The sequence below is a fragment of the Dasypus novemcinctus genome, chromosome 8 (assembly GCF_030445035.2).
Source record: "Dasypus novemcinctus isolate mDasNov1 chromosome 8, mDasNov1.1.hap2, whole genome shotgun sequence".
In the NCBI taxonomy this organism is placed as follows: domain Eukaryota; kingdom Metazoa; phylum Chordata; class Mammalia; order Cingulata; family Dasypodidae; genus Dasypus; species Dasypus novemcinctus.
The window spans coordinates 109,055,527-109,073,173 of NC_080680.1; the positions used below are offsets into that span (position 1 = coordinate 109,055,527).

Sequence of the window (17,647 nt, forward strand, 5' to 3'; positions counted from 1 at the left end):
ATGAAATGATAACTCATTGTAGTTTTGATTTGCATTTCTCTAGTCATTAGTGATGTTGAGCATTTCTTCATGTGTTTTTTTACCATTTGTATTTCTTATTTGGACAAATGTCTAGTCACATCTTTTGCCCATTTTTTAATTGGGTCATTTGTCTTTTGTTGTTGTTGTTGTTGAGTTGTCATATCTCTTTATATATCCTGGATATTAAACCCTTATCAGATAGGTGATTTCCACATATTTTTTTTTTCCCCATTGAGTTGGCTGCCTTTTCATCCTTTTGACAAAGTCCTGTGAAGTGCAAATGTGTTTAATTTTGAGAAGGTCCCATTTATCTATTTTTTTCTTTCATTGCATATGCTTTGGGTGTAAAACCCAAGAAACCATAACCTACTACAAGGTCTTGAAGATGTTTCCCTACATTTTCTTCTAGTAGTTTTATGGCCCTGGCTTTTATATTTAGGTCTTTGATCCCTTTTGAGTTGATTCTTGTATAGGGAGTGAAATAGGGGTCCTCTTGCATTCTTTTGGTTATAGATATCCAGTTGTCCCAGCATCATTTGTTGAAGAGACTGTTTTGTCCCATTAACACTAACTTGGTAGGTTTGTCAAAAACCAGTTGACTATAGATGAGCATTTAATTTCTGGATTCTATTCCACCAATCGATGTGCCTGCTTTATGCCAGTACCATGCTGTTTTGACCACTGTAGCTTTATAATATGTTTCGAGGTCAGGCCGTGAAATTCTTCCCATGTCATGCTTCTTTTTTTAGAATGCTTTTGGCTATTTGGGTGTACTTTCCTTTCCAAATGAATTTGGTAATTGCCTTTTCTAATTCTGTTAAGTAAGCTGTTGGAATTTTCATTGGTATTGCATTGAATCTGTAAATCAGTTTGAGTAAGATTGGCATCTTCACAATATATGTTCTTCCAATACACAAAAATAGAATGTCTTTCTATTTGCTTAGGTCTTTTTAAATTTCTTTTAGCATTGTTTTGTAGTTTTTTACATATAGGTCCTGTACTTCTTTGGTTAAATTAAGGTCTAGGTATTTGAGTCTTTCTCTTGGTATTGAAAATGTAATTTTCCCCCTGATTTCCTCCTTAGATTGTTCAGTACTGAACATGTAGAAAAACATTACTAATTTTTTTTTAAAGATTTATTTATTTCTCTCCCCTTCCCCCCTGACCCCAGTTGTCTGTTCTCTGTGTCTATTTGCTGCGTCTTCTTTGTCCGCTTCTGTTGTTGTCAGTGGCATGAGAATCTGTGTTTCTTTTTGTTGTGTCATCTTGCTGCATCATCTCTCCATGTGTGCAGCACCATTCCTGGGCAGGCTGAACTTCCTTTTCATGCTGGGCAGCTCTCCATGCAGGGTGCACTCCTTGCGCATGGGGCTCCCCTACACGGGGGACACCCCTGTGTGGCATGGCACTCCTTGCGTGCATGGGCCAGCTCCACATGGGTCAAGGAGGCCCGGGGTTTGAACCGCAGACCTCCTATGTGGTAGACGGACACCCTAACCACTGCATGTTCATCTTGTATCCTGTCACTTTGCTGAACTCATTTATTAGCTCAAGTAGCTTTGTCATGGATATTTCAGAGTTTTCTAAGTACAGGATCATGTCATCCACAAACAGTGAAAATTCTACTTCCTCTTTTCCTGTTTGGATGCCTGTAATTTTTTTTTCTTGTCTGAATGCCCTAGCTAGAACTTCTAGTACAATATTGAATAAAAATTGTGACAGTGGGCATCCTTGTCTTTTTCCCAATCTTAGAGGAAAAATTTTCAACCTTTCTCCATTGAGTTTGATGTTTGCTGGAGGGTTTTCATATATATCTTTTATCATATTGAGGAATTTTCCTTCTATTCCTATCTTTTGCTGGATTTTGTCAAATGCCTTTTCTGCATTGATTGAGATTATCATATGGTTTTTTTTTCCTTCAATTTGTTAATGTAGTGTATTACATTGATTGATTTTCTTATGTTGGACCAGACTTGCATACCAGGAATAAAATCCACTTGATTGTGATGTATAAGTCTTTTGATATGCTGTTGGATTCTATTTGCAAGTATTTTGTTGAGAATTTTTGCATCTATATTCATTAGAGAGATTGGTCTATAATTTTCTTTTCTTATAGTATCTTTATCTGGCTTTGGTATTAGGGTGATGTTGGCTTGATAAAATGTGTTGGGTAATTTTCCCTCCTCTTCAATTTTTTGGAAGAGTTTAAACAGGATTGGTGTTAATTCTTTTTGAAATTCTTGGTAGATTTCATCTGTGAAGCCATCTAGTCCTGGACTTTACTTTGCTGAGATTTTTGATGATAGGTAAATGTGATTGGTTTGTTAAGTTCTTATATTTCTTGTAGCATCAGTGTAGGTTGATTGTGCATTCCTAGGAATTTGTCCACTTTATCTAGATTATCTAGTTTGTTGGCATACAGTTTCTCATAATATCCTCTTGTGATTCTTTTTATTTCTGTGGGGTCAGTTGTAACTTCTCCCCTTTCATTTCTGATTGTATTTATTTGCATATTCTCTCTTTTTTTTTTCTTTGTTAGTCTAGCGAGGGGGTTGTCAATTTTATTGATCTTCTCACAGCTTTTGATTTTATTGATTTTCTCTATTGTTTTTTTGTTCTGAATTTCATTTATTTCTGCTCTAATCTTTATTTTTTATTTCCTTCTGCTTGCTTTGGGATTGGTTTGCTGCTCTGTTTCTAGTTTCTCTAGTTGTTCAGTTAAATCTTTGAGTTTAGCTCTTCTCTTTTAATAGGCATTTAGGGCTATAAATTTCCCTCTCAAGACTGCCTTTGCTATATCCGATAAGTTTTGATAAGTTGTGTTCTCATTTTCATTTGTCTCAATATATATACTGATTTCACTTGTAATTTCTTCTTTGGCCCCCTGATTATTTAGGAGTGTGTTGTTCAGCCTCCACACATCTGCAAATTTACTTTTTTCCTGTCTATTATTGATTTCCAGTTTCATTCCATTATGAGCTGAGAAGGTGCTTTGTATAATTTCAATCTTTTTTATATTTATTGAGAACTGCATTGTGTCCTAATATGTGGTCTATCCTGGAGAAAGTTCCATGGGAACTTGAGAATAATGCATAACCCACTGAATTAGGATGCAGTATTCTGTATATGTCTGTTAGGTCTAAGTCATTTATCATATTGTTCATGTTCTCTGTTCCTTGTTGATCTTCTGTCTAGTTGTTCTATCTAATGATGTGAGTGGGTGTTGAAGTCTCCAACGATTATTATAGAGATGTCTACTTCTCCCTTCAGTGTTCCCAGAGTTTGTCTCATGTATTTTGGGGCACCCTGGTTAGATGCATAGATATTTATGACTGTTATATCCTCCTGGTGGATTGTCCCTTTTATTAATACATAATGGCCTTCTGTATCTCTTATAATTTTTTTTTCATTTAAAGTCTGTTTTGTCTGATATTAGTATAGCTACCCCTGCTCTTTTTTTGGCTACTATTCACATGGAGTATCTTTTTCCAACTTTCACTTTCAGCCCTTTTGTATCTCTGAGTCTAAGATTAGTTTCTTTTAAGCAGCATATGGATGGCTCATGTTTTTTTATCAATTCTGTCAGCCTGTACCCTTTGATTGGGGAGTTTAATTCATTCACATTAATGATATCACTGTACATGCACTATTTACCCACCATTTTATTCTTTGGTTTTCATAGGTCATATCATATTTTTGTCTGTCTTTTTATTCTTGGTTATCCTTTCTGTTATTTCTTTCTTTTTATATTCCCCTCCAAGCCTCTCTTTCCTGTCTTTTTTCTTTCAGATTCTAAGGCTTCCTTTAATATTTCCTGCAAAGGTGGATTCTGTTTTGCAAACTCTCTTAGTTTTGCTGGATAAAGAATTCTCAACTGGCAGTTTTTCTCTTTCAGTATCCTGATTGTATCTTACCACTATCTTCTTGCCTCCATGGCTTCTGAAGAGAAATCTGTGCTAAATCTTACTGGATGTTGCTTGTATATGATGGTTTGCTTCTCCCTTGCTGTTCTGAGAATTTTCTCTTTATCTTTGACATTTGACATTCTGAGTAGTATGTGTTTTGGAGTAGGTCTATTCAGATTTATCCTGATTGGGGTACGATGCACTTCTTGGACACGTAAGTTCATTTCTTTCATGAGAGTTGGGAATTTTTCAGCTATTATTTCCTCAAACACTCTTTCTTCCCCTTCTGGAACTCTCACGACATGTATGTTGTTGAGTTTTGTGTTGTCATTCAACTCTCTGGGCCCCTGCTCAATTTCTTCCATTCTTTTCTCTCTTCAGTTTTAGCTGTTCTGTCTTCAATATCACTTATTCTTCTATCATTTTGAGTCTGCTGTTGTATGCCTCTAGTGTGTTTTTTATCTCACCTATTGTGTCTTTCATTCCCATGAGCTCTGTTACTTTTCTATTCAAGATTTCAAATTTTTCTTTGCACTTGCTCAATGTCTTCTTGAAGTAATTTATCTCTTTAACCATATTGTCTTTCAACTCATTAATTTGATTTGGGAAATTTGTGTACATCTCACTGATTAGTTCTCTCAAATTCTATGTCTCTTCTGGGGCTTTGATATATTCCTTTTCTTGAGCCATGTCTTTTATGTTTCTTAGTATAGCTCATAATATTTTGCTGATGTTTAGGCATCTGATTAGGATGTGGTTTACTCAGATGCTCAATTTTTTTCTCTTTTGTAGGGATTTAGTGGCAGGAACCTGTGTTACCTGCTCTTTGATTCTTGGCTTGACCTGGATTGTTAGGATTGTCTCTGTGGTTACTCAAAATTGGGCACTGTACCCAGTAATTGGTTGTAGACTCACTTCCTAGGGCCTTTGGGAGGGAGGCTGTAGAGGCTGAAAAAGCCTCTCCTAGTTATTTTTAATTTTCTAGTATGCACTTCCTTGGTCAGCCAGAAGATGGCACTCTTTGTCAGTGCTCAGTTCGATGCCTGGTCAGAGTATATTTCTTGCAATACAGACTGGATCAATTTGATAGAGTTTCCTGTCTGGTGGCTAGGAGCCTTGTAATTCAAACTTTCTCTGAGACAATCCTCCAGCCTTCTTGGGCAGCCGCCTCCTTTCTCCTGGCTAGGAAATATTTCCAGTCCACTCTGAGTTCTCAACAATCAGTTCTGGTTAGTAGAGAATGATATCGGGAGGGTGGAATACCTTTAGCCCCTTGCCTGCTCCCAAGGCAAACAATGGTGTGGCCCCACCCAGCCCGGAAGGGGAGTCAGCCTTAGGCTGTGTCCTTCTCTCTCCCCTTTCATGGGCCTCCTCAACAATCAGTCCCAGCTAGAAGAGAAGACTGAGGGTCAGATTTCTCCAGTTCTTCACCAGTTCCCAGAGCAAACCACTGTGTGGTCCCACCTGGCCTGTAAGCGCTGGTGGGACTCAGCAGACCAAATTTTTGGGTCAGAAGCTGAGTCAGCCTTAGGCTATGTCCTCCTCTCTCCCCTTTCCTGGGGTGGTAGATCCCTGGACTTCCTTTGTAGTGACAGGCCTAGAGTTCTGAGAATTTTGAAGTGTCTTTAGTGTGGGGTATGGTGCTAGCAGCAGCAGCCACTGGTTTCAACTCACAGTTCTGTTGTCATGATCTCCCTCCTTTGTCCCTCTCTCCTAATTGGCCCTTGGCTGGTGTCCTAAACCCTAGGAGATCTTTTTTAGGTTGTTTCAGCCTGTCCTCTAGCTATCTAATGTATTTTCATCTCATCCATTCTGTCTTTCATTTCCATAAGCTCTATTCCTTTCCTTTGCAGGCTTTCAAATTGTTCTTTATATTCACCCAGTGTCTTCTTTTTCTTTTCTCGAAAGATTTATTTCATTTCTCTCTCTGCACCCCTCATTGTTTTGTACTTGCTGTGTCTGTACATATTCTTTGTTTCTTTAGGAGGCACCAGGAACCGAACCTGGGACCTCCAATGTGGGAGGGAGAGAGGTGCCTAACAGCTTAAGCCACCTCCATTCCCTGCTTTGATTTATTTATCATTATGGTTTTTCCTTGTGTCTCTCATTCCATCATCTTGTTGCTTCAGTTTGCCTCACCTGCCCATCGCACCAGCTCACTGCCCTGTTCATCCTCTTTAGGAGGCACCAGGAACCTCTGCTCCCTGCTTTGTTGTGTCTCTCATTATGTTTTTCTTCTTGTGTCTCTTGTTACATCATTTTGTTGGGTCAGCTACTGTGCCTGCCTGCTGCGCCAGCTTGCTGTCTTCTTTAGGAGGCACCAGGAACTGAATCATGGGCCTCCCATGTGATAGGCAGGAGCCCAATCACTTGAGCTACATCCACTTCCCTTCCAGACTCTTCTTAATATCCTTTATCTCTTTAGTCATATATTCTTCAACTCTTTGAATTGATTTAGGAGCAATTAGTGTGATTATCATTGATTAATTGTCTTAAATACTGTATCTCATCAGGATTTCAGGTTTGATCCTTTGACTGGTCAATGTCTTCCTGTTTCTCAGTATAATTTGTAATTTTTTGCTGATGTCTAGGTATCAGATATGTGGTAAATTCACTCTTATTTCTTTCCCTTACCTTGTGATTTTGTTTCATGGCTCTTCTTTGATTTTTAGTTCAACTTATTCTAAGCCTTTAACATTGCCTAGCTTAAGTTATCAAAATAGGGTCAGGGCCTCACTAATGGGGTGCAGACCAGATCAAGAGGACAAGAGATACCTAAAAGCAGTTTTTCTCCTTGCAGTTTCCTGACCAGCCAGCAGGTGGCACTCGTCAGCAAATCTTTCCATGGAGGTGCCACTTTCAGCCTCAACTTGCCTATGTTTCTGGTACCACCAGAGAGGAGACTCAAAGCAGGTCCTGCTGGCCAAATTCACTGAAGAGAAACCATTCTCTGCCCACCACCACACCCTCCCTCTTCTCAATTGGCTACACTGAGCCACGGGTTTTATCCAGGCTCTTTGCCTTGAGGGTGGGTGGGGGATGGGTACCTTTACCCTCCCTGGCAGTTGTTAATAGTAACTCATGGTTTGGGGTTTGGCTTTGTCTCTCTGTCCCTTGCCTTCCTGAGGGTGCACAGCACCCTCCTGGTCTGCAGAGCCCCAAAGCAAGTTCCTTGGACAGATTTTTGTCCTTCCTCCATTGTGTGTGTGTGTGTGTGTGTGTGTGTGACAGAGTTGAGCCCTGCCAACATATTCCAATGCCATCTTCAGGGCGGTATCTTTAAAACAGTTGATGAAAGAATATTATAATTATACTGTTTAGTCCATAAGTATACATTAGGATTCACTGTTTGTTTTGTACAGTTTTTATGGCTTTTTAAATTTTTATTTTGGTAACATATATACAACCTAAAAATCTCCCCTTTTAACCATATTCAAATATACAATTTGGTGGTATTTATTACATTCACAATGCTGTGCTACCATCACCACCATCCAAAATTTTTAAGAGACCTTCAAAAATGGAGAAGTCTCTTCAAGAGTTGTTTCATCTGTGGCCACTCTGTGCACTTTTGATAGAATGTACAAGGCATAGGACTGCATAACACAGTGACTATGCGGTAGAAGATGGACTGTGGTTAACAGTACAAATATGAGCACACTCCCTCATGAGCTATACAAATGGACAATGCTAATACAAAGTGTACAAAGTGTTAATAATAGGGGTATATGGAAAAAAGATACCAACTGTACTCTATGAACTATAGTTAGTAGTAATAGTCTGATCATGTTCTTTCATGATCTGTAACAAATGTTCCACAACAATGTAAGGTGTTGGTGGAGGGGTGATGTATGGGAATACTGCACATTATGCATGATTATTTTGTAAGCTCACAACTTCTCTAATAAAACAAAATTTGAAAGAAGGGTTTCATCTGTGAATCTACTTAGGCTTTTTTTTTTTTTGTCTTTATTTTTTTAATGCTACATTAAAAAAAATATGAGGTCCCCATATACCCCACACCACCCTCACCCCACTCCTCCCCGCATAACAACAACCTCCTCCATCATCATGAGATATTCATTGCACTTGGTGAATGCATCTCTGAGCACTGCTACACCTCATGGTCAGTGGTCCACACCATAGCCCACACTCTCCCACAGTCCACCCCATGGGCCATGGGAGGACATACAATGTCCGGTAACTGGCCCACAGCACCACCCAGGACAATTCCAAGTCCCAAAAATGCCCCCATATCACATCTCTTCGTCCCACTCCCTACCCCCAGCAGCCACCATGGCCACTTTCTCCACACCAATGTCATATTTTTTTTGAGGTACCAGGGGTTGGGGATTAAACCTGGGACCTAGTATGTGGGAAGCTGGCACAACTGCTGAGCCACGTCAGCTCCCTGAGTTGGTTTATCATTTTTTTTTTGCTTGTTGTTTGTTTCTGTTTTTTCAAGGAGGCACTGGGAACTGAACCCGGGACCTCCCATGTGGGAAGCAGGTGCTCAGCCACTGGAGCCACATCTACTCCCTACTTAGGACATTTGGTATTAATTAACTTGGGATTTGTGTTTTATAATTTAATAATATATAGATACCCTTCTGTATTAGTCAGCCAAAGGGGTGCTAATATAAAGTACCAGAACTCTGTTGGCTTTTATAAAGGGTATTTATTTGGGATAGAAGCTTATAGTTACCAGGCCCTAAGGAGTCCAATTCAAGGTACCATAAGAGGTATTTTCTCACCCAAAGTCTATTGCCACGTGTTGACAAGGTGGCCAGTGATGTCTGCAAGGGTTCAGCCTTCTTCCTCTTAAGGCTCCATGGCCGAGCTTTTTCCAGTCTCAGCTATAGGCAGGCAGAAGGGTCATCACTCTCCCCGGGCTCATTTCCTTATGGGTCCAGCTGCTCTGGTCTCTCCACAAGGTCAGCTGCGGACTATCAGACTCATCTCTCTTCCCAGGGCCTCTGCCGTGTCTAATGAGCTCTGTCTCTCTTCCTTGCTGTTCTTCTCCTGTGAGAGTCTGTTTTATCCCCACCAAGGGGGTGGGAACTCAACCATGCATGCCCTAATGACATGGTCAAATAAAAGCCCTAATCTTGATTTAATAAAGTAAAAGTGAAACCTGGAATCTAATACAATCTAATATGCCCAGAGGAACAGACCAGTTTACAAACACAGTCCAATATCTATTTTTAGAATGGAATTCATAAATAATATCAAACTTCCACACCTTCCTGGGTCGCACCTACTTAATAATTCCCCCAGGCATATATAGTAAAAGGGAGAGCCTCCAGGCATATATAGTAAAATAAATTTAAGAATTTTTAGAATTGGCAGTAGCAAGCCATCACATTAGTAACTTGAAATTGTCCATGATGGGGGTATTTACATCACAGAAATGGGCAAACACTACAAATCAGGTCTTCCTCCCCATTCCCAGAGAGCTGATTGCTAAACATTTACCAGCACACTACTGGTGCCAGTCCAGCCTCTCTCATGGCTTCACAGTGAGGGCCCAGGGTCATATCATTAATATTCCCTGTGTTTTACCCAGTTATTTATGCATATAAACATATTCCTAAATTGAAGTTCATCATCCAAAGATTTAAGTATTTGTATAAGTCATGAGCAATAAAAATGCATATTTAAAAATTTTTATACTGAGTCATTAGTTACAGGTACGTTAATGTTAAAAATGCAATTTTTAGATAGTCATCATTTCATCCCAGCCTGAAAATTTTAACACTTTGTAGATACATGATTAAGAGACAGGAGCCATTTGAAAAGCAAAAAAACCCAACCCAATAGGTACACTTTATTACTATCAGCAATAAAATGATTTTGCTGTTTCTCTCTTTAACAGGTTTCATGTACTCACAACTACCACAATTCAAAAAACGGCGTCTGGTATATGAAAAAGTCCCTGGTAGAGTTGATGGACAAACCCGACTGAGATTTTTTTGAAAAAGGAAAAGAACAGTGCTACATGCCATATACTGTTGCTTTTTATGACAACCCAGTAACAAAATTATTAAGATTTGTTTATACATTAAAGAAAACACAATTATTCTTAGATGTCCTCAGTGTTTCTATATTAAAATTTAATAACATATCACTCAACAAATGGTGCTGAGAGAACTGGATATCCATAGCCAAAAGAAGAGGACCCCTATCTCACACCTTATACAAAAGTTAACGCAAAATGAATACAAAACCTAAATATAAAAGCAAAAACCATAAAGCTTCTAGAAGAAAATGTAGGAAAATATCTTCAAGACCTGGTGGTAAATGGTAGATTCTTAAAGGAGATAAGAGGAGAACTGAGATGGACTAATGTATACAGAAGTTTTAATTAGCTTTACTGTAAAAGTGTGGAAATGTACAGAGTTGTTTAATGTATACAGAAGTTTTAATTAGCTTTACTGTAAAAGTGTGGAAATGTACAGAGTTGATGGTAACACATTATAGTGAGTAACAGCTGGTTTATAAATGGGGTTGTGGCTGAAAATGGGGGTGTAAATGCCAATTGACAGAATACTAGAGAATAATCTAAGGACTGAAAAGCACAGTAAACCCAGAGGTGGATGAGAATTGTGGTTGATGGTACAGATGCAAGAATGTCCTTTGTGAGCTAGAGCAAATGTACATCACTACTGCAAGGTGATGGGAATGTGGAGAAGCATGGGAAAAATACAACTGGCGTGACCTATGGACTATGGTTAATAGTAATAATGTTAATATTCTTGCATCTATGTCAAAGATGTACTGTATTGATAATGAGGGAGTATGGAAAATGTGTGCCAAATGTACGCTATGGACCTGGTAATAATTGGATGATATTATTTCATAATCCATAACAAATGTTCCACCACAGTGTGGTGTGTTGATAGAGGGGTGTTGTTTGGGAATTCTGCCCATGTGCATGATTTTTTTGGTAAGTTTAGAACTTCTGTCATAAAAATATATTTAAAAAATAATAATAGGGTGGGTTGGGGGGAAAATACACCAAATGTAATATAAGGAGTATAGTAGTAAGATTTTGACAATATTCTTTCATAATTTGTAACAAACATCTCGTGACAATGCAAGGTGTTGGTGGAGGGTTGATGTATGGGACCCCTGTATGATGTTATGCATGTTTGCTTTGTAAGTTCACAACTTTTATTATATACTTATTATGTATGTTCATGAATAAATGATCTATGTCCTCTGACAAGAAAGGATGTCCATAAGATGATGAGTGAAAAAAAATCCAGTATTCAAAACACTGTATATTATACAACTCCATTTTTGTTTTAAAAAATCTTTGAAAATGCAAATTTGTGCCAAAGCAACTGATACATTAGAGAACTATTTGAGCATAATACAAGCTTTCTATTTTCTTACATGTGTGAACACAGAAATTATACCCAGCTGAAATGAGATGGTTAGGAATACACAAAGTGCTTATACTTCGTGAGGACTCTGAGCCACACCTATCCATGTCTGGGGTTACAACCCTCTGAGGAGTTCACATAACTCTCCACCACCTCCCAATAACTCATAAGTTGCAACAGTGGCCAAGTGGTCCCACACCCTCCTTATATATATTATAGTATTTATATATTTCTTAACCATTTTACATTTATAAAATTATGGCCCCATTTTATTATTTTTATATGTCACTGACAAAGTTTTCATATGTTATGTCCCTAACCCCATTTTTCATAAATCCCGTGGATTTCATTTTGTGATTTTGCATAGCTTGGTGATTTTTAGGAAGGCATAGGTTACATTATAGCAGTACTGACGGTAAGTATATCCTTCTTAGCAGCTGCTTAATATAATGTGACATAATTTATTTAACCATTCTCTCACAAATGGACATTTAGATTGAAAGACAGATACATCCCAACCTTTTAACAGTGGAACATAGAGTTGGAATAAAAAGGTTGTCATTCTTTGCTTTATAAATTTCGATGTATTTTGGAGGTACAGTTGATAGTTTAGATGTGTGGTTTAGATGTATGGCATAAGAAAACAGAGGAATCAGGGATAGTGCCAAAGTTTTTGGCCTTAGAAACTAGAAGAATGGTATTGCTAGGTACTGATGGGGAAGACTATAAGAGGATCATAATTTGGAAAGAAGATTAGGAACTTGATTTGGGACAAGGACTAGGCTTCCCAGTGGAGATAGTGAGTAGGCTTTTTGATTAGGTTAATAGGGAGAAATAAGTTTGGAGGTATAAATCAATGTATACATGATATTTAAAGCCATGAAGTTGGGTAAGATTACCAAACTGTTGAATGTAGAGAATACAGAACAAGTTCAAGGGTGGAAATGGAGGAAAAAGAAAAGGAGACTGAGAAAGTACAACCAGAGATGAATAGACAACATGGGGTATTAGCTGGAGGAAGAAGAGATCAAGAGAGAGTATTCTTAAAATAGAGAAATCTTACTATGCTTATAAGATGATGGGAAGAATCTTGAGGAGGAAAAAAAACTAAGTGGGAGAGAGTGAGAAAAAGAGAAGGGGTGAGGGAGGCAGGGAGAAATGAAGAGAATGGATTTCCTGGAGAGGGCTAGGTGAGAGGGAATGCAACATAGTGCAGAAAAGGAAGGATTTAATCTTGGCTAGGACCACAAAGTGCTTGTCCATGGAAACAGGAGAAAAGGTGAGATTATGGGCACAAATACAGAATTTCTCTTCTGATTGTACTGGGTGTTTTCCTCTGAATGTTTCTATTCTATCAATCAGGATTTGAGCAGAGAAGCAGAACCACTATGAATGATATAGATAAAGGATTTATTATAGGTATTAGACCTTATACAGTTGTGGAGGCTAGTTTTCAAAGTCTATGCAAACCACTTCACACCCACTAGGATGGCTATTATTTTTCAAATGGAAAGTAATAAGTGTTGGCAAGCATGTGTACAAGTGTAACTCTTATGCATTGCTCTTTGGAATGTTCAGTGGTGCAGTCACTGTGGAAAAGTTTAGTGGTTCCTCAAAAAATTAAGAAGGAATTACTGTATGACCTGGCAATCCCATTCTTTGATATATACCCAAAAGAAATGAAAACAGGGATGCAAAGATACTTGGACACCAATGTTCATAAAAGCATCATTCCACCAAAAGGTGGAAACAACCCAAGTATGTTCAACAACAGATGAATGGATAAACAAATTGTGATTTATAAAGACAGACATATAGAAAATACACACATACACATACATACACACGATGGATTATTACTCAGCCATAAAAAAGGAATGAATATCCAAAACATACTATAACATGGATAAGCCTTGAAGATACCATGTTAAGTGAAATAAGCTAGATATAAAAGGACAAATACTGTATGACTTCACTTACATGGAATACCTGGTATAAGCAAATACATAGAGACAGAGTAGATTACAGGCTTCTAGGGGATGGGATGGGAATGGGGAGTTATCTCTTGAGTTTTGTTTGAGGTGATGAAAATGTTTTGACAATGAATGGTGGTGATGAGAGCACAATATTGCAAATATTAATATCACAAAATTGTATATACAGTAGTAGTTAAAACAGGAAATTTTGTGTTACCACATAGATTTTTAAAAATATATTGTATATATACACAATGGAATGTTAATCAACTTAAATAGAATGAAGTTCTGATACATACAGCAAGAATGAACTTTGAAAACATTATGCTCTGAAAGAAGTCAGCTACAAAAGGGCAAATATCGTATGATTCCACTTTTAGGAAATATCTTGAATAAGCAAATTCACAGAGACAGAAAATAGATTAGAGGTTACCAGGGACTGGAGGAACTATTACTTAATGTATACCAAGTTTCTGTTTGGGGTGATAAAAAGCTTTTGGAATTGAATGGAGGTGATGGCAGCACAGCATTGTGAATGTAATTAATGCCACTGAATTGTGCACTTAAAAATGGTTAACATCAAAAATTTTGTTTTATATATATTATATGTATGTTACCGCAATTAAAAAAAAAAAGGTCTATACAAGACTGCCGTCTTTGCATCTGATTTGAGTCTGAAGTCATCTTAGGTCATCTGAGAAAGCTGCCACAAAGGAGAGTTAGACACAAAATGGGGAGAAAAAAGATAAACTAGAAATTGTGAGGACAGACTAGAACCCACAAGGAAAAATTGGAACCCATGTCTGACTCTCACCATTTTCAACTTTGATGATATGAAAGTGAGGAAGAGTGAGGATCAGGAAGGAGGTATTGGAGGTTTGAAGAAAAAAAAAGGTATGAAATATAATAGCTACCTAGAAGAATGAACGAGTGAACAGATCAGGGAAATAGAGTATATGATTACCAGGCAATATTAAGGGCCATCTAAGCTAGTGATCATGAATTTAAAGTGTGAACAGCAATAATGTTATGTGGCTTTTTCCAGTCATAAATGCCAGATGGGGCAGGGCAGGGTACTGTCTGCTACAGAAAGGAGAAATACAACAGAATGTTTTCTGGTTGGGTGTGGAGGGAGTGGACACCACTTTCTGAAAATCTATTCCACTTTCCTAAAGCTTTGGCAGGATTGCTCCTAAACTAAGATAAGCTTTTTTTTTTTTTTTCCTTTTTTCCTTTTAAAGAAGACTTAGATTATATAAATACTACATCAAAAATATAGGGAATTCCCATGTACCCCACCCCTCCCACACCACTTTTCCTCCATTAAAACATCTTTCATTAGTGTGGTATATTAGTTACAGTTGATGAATATATATTGAATATTGCTACTAACCATAGTCTACAGTTTACATTATGGTTTATGCCTCACAGTGTATAATTTTATAGGTTTTACCAAAATGTATAATGGCTTATATCTGTCATTGCACTGTTTGTGCAGAACAATTCCAATGTCCCAAAAATGCCCCATGTTTTTCTTCTCTTTCCCTCCCCTCAGAATCTCTGGTGACCACTGCCTTTATATATTTATATATTTTTTTCATCCTTGATTCCTTTATTTGCGTCACACTCTACATCCAATCCATCAACAAATCCAGTATTCATAATCTGTTTTTCTCCTCTCCCTGGAAGGTGCTGGTCTAAGCCACTATCACTTCTCATTTGAGCTATTGCAAAAGCCTAATTGCTTCCACTCTTAGCACTTCTAAAATGTAAGTCACATCCTGTCACTCCTTTAGTCAAAACCTTCCAATTGCTCCTCATTCTCTCCAAGTAACCTGGCCAGATTACCCGGTTTACCTCATTTCCTATACTCTCGTTTTTTGACTCCCCTCCAGTCACACTGGCCTCTTTATTATTCCTCAAATTCATTCCTGCCTCAGAGCTTTTGCACTTGCTTATTCTCTCTGCTTGAAATGTTCTTCCCCCAGATAGCCACTTGTTTCATCAAGTTTTTGTTTAAATGTTATCTCCTCAATAAGACCTATCTGACCACCCTGTTTAAGATTACAACCGCATTCACCCCTACAGTCCCAATTCCTCTTTACCCTATTCTTTTTTTACCACGGAATTTCTAAAATACTTCATTGTGTATTGCTTACTGCCTGTCATTCTCCCACTATCCCCCTTCCAGTTCCCAGGACTCCCCAGGATGCAAATACCATGATGGAGATTTTTGTCTGTTTTGTTCTGATTTATTCCTAGCACCAGAACAGGGCGCACACAGAGTTGACGCTTAGTAAGTCCTAGCCTCCAACCGGACTCGTCTCGGCTTCAGGAGTCTGATTAGGAGACTTCAGAGGGTGAGGAGGGCTCAAGGCCACAAACTGGCCAAGGTAAATCAAGTTCCTCAAAGCCACTAAGATGGTCTGGGAGATCTTAGGTAACTAAGCAACTTCTTCTCCCTTTGCAGGCCCTCTTGTTTTGTTTTTTCCAGAAAGGAATGAACTCAGAGAAGAAATAGTAACCCAGGTTTACAGGAGCGGAATCCGGGTCTGCTGTCCATCCGGGAACACCCACTCCTACCTCGTGGTGGTCATATTCCCACTGACCACTATGTGAGGGGGCGCACATAAAGTAAAAACTCAGGCTGCCCGAGGCCACCGCCGATCGCTAGACTAAGCCAAAGTGGGACTGGAAACAAGATCCTGCAAGCCTGCGGCTGGAAAGGACCAAAAAGACAGTGCGGACTGGGGGAGCAGTGCTCACCACCACGCACACGACCGTTCCTCCCTCCAACAGGCGAGGTTCTCAAGGCTGGGTAAGGTCAGAAACCAGGAGGAAGGTTTCTGCCACTTGGCCTCGTGAGAGGTGAAAACTTGGCAGAAGAAAACACAACGTGTACAGGAATCCAAAATTGCATTCAGACTCCGCCAGTCTCCACAGCTATTCCTCCAACATCCCCTGTGCCTCCACTCTCCCTGCCTTTATATTAATGCTACAAGTTCTTCCATTACCAGAATAATAATAAGTCTACTTTAATCCATAGTTGCTTTCCCCCCTTATGTTTGTTCATTCCCCAATCTTGAGGAGGATTTGGGGACGGTGATGCCCACTCTGCTTCCAACTGAGGTGGGGCTTAGATCCCATGGGGCAGATGGATGGAACTGTCTTGCTTGCAGTTGTAGATACTTCTTTAGTTCTTTTTTTTTTTAAGAGGTACTAGGGATAGAATCTGGGACCTCATACATGGGGAGCAGGCACTCAACACTGAGCTACTCCTACTCCCTCAAGATAAGCTTTAAGCCCAGTTTTGGTAGTAAGAGCTATGGTTTCCCAGCTCGCTGATCTCCTACATCCCATCTTTGATCAACTTCTGGAGGAATTTCTGCACAGGACAAAGACCAAGGACCGCCCTCAGGGCGAGCTATCAATACTCCCTCTCTTTCTTCACCAAATAGAGTACAAGTATCCAAGTCCTCCTGACCTCATTTCTCCATTGATGCTTGCTGTTTAAGGACACATCCCGCCTGGTCCTGGAGCAGCCTCTCCTGCTACTGTCCCTCAGGGATAGTATTGGGAAGCAAGTCTTTTTTTTTTTTTTTTTTAATTCCCCCATCCAGTTGTCTGCTGTGTCCATTTGTTGTGTGTTCTTCTGTGTCCGTTTCCATCCTTATCAGCGGCACCGGGAATCTGTGTTTCTTTTTGTTGCATCATCTTGCCATGTCAGCTCTCCGTGTGTGCGGCACCATTCCTGGGCAGGCTGCACTTTCTTTCGCCCTGGGCGGCTCTCCTTATGGGGTGCACTCTTTGCGCGTGGGGCTCCCCTACGCGGGGGACACCCCTGTGTGGCAAGGCACTCCTTGCGTGCATCAGCACTGCGCATGGGCCAGCTCCACAGGGGTCAAGGAGGCCCCGGGTTTGAACCGCGGACCTCCCATGTGGTAGACAGACGCCCTAACCACTGGGCCAAGTCCGCTTCCCGGGAGGCAAGTCTTTTGTTGGGAGCCTGGGAACAGTGGACAAAGTAGGTGAGCTCTGCCCCAGCAGAGCACCTGCCTGGCGCAAACTGTCCCAGCAGGTTGGGCTGGCCCACAGAAGGAGCCTGCACGTTCTGGCTCAGCCCTTGCTAGGGACCAAAAGGCAGGGTGCCCTGCTGGCAGGTGTCAGTCCAGACTCCAAGATCGTCTCCCAAACAGTCCATTCCATGAAAGCTTTGGAATAGCCCCAACTGCCCAGGTCAGCTCCTGCAAAGGAAATTGTGTCTTTCTCTGAGAGCATTTCCCTGTGAAATTTTTCATGGGAATTGTTTGCCCCAGAGAGTCAGGTAAGGAAGTTCTAAATGATCCAAGGAAAAGTA

General features: G+C 39.7%; 1 protein-coding gene across 1 annotated transcript in view; it reads left to right on the top strand.

Moving 5' to 3' along the window:
• The window catches only part of SHOC1 (shortage in chiasmata 1), a 110,997-nt gene extending 100,827 nt beyond the window's left edge, over nt 1-10,170 (top strand). Inside the window, exon 23 of the mRNA XM_058302542.1 lies at nt 9,802-10,170. Within this exon, the coding sequence (XP_058158525.1) occupies nt 9,802-9,902 (101 nt within the window). The 3' untranslated portion in view covers nt 9,903-10,170. The remainder of the gene's footprint in view (nt 1-9,801) is intronic.
• The last annotated feature ends 7,477 nt before the right edge of the window (nt 10,171-17,647 follow it).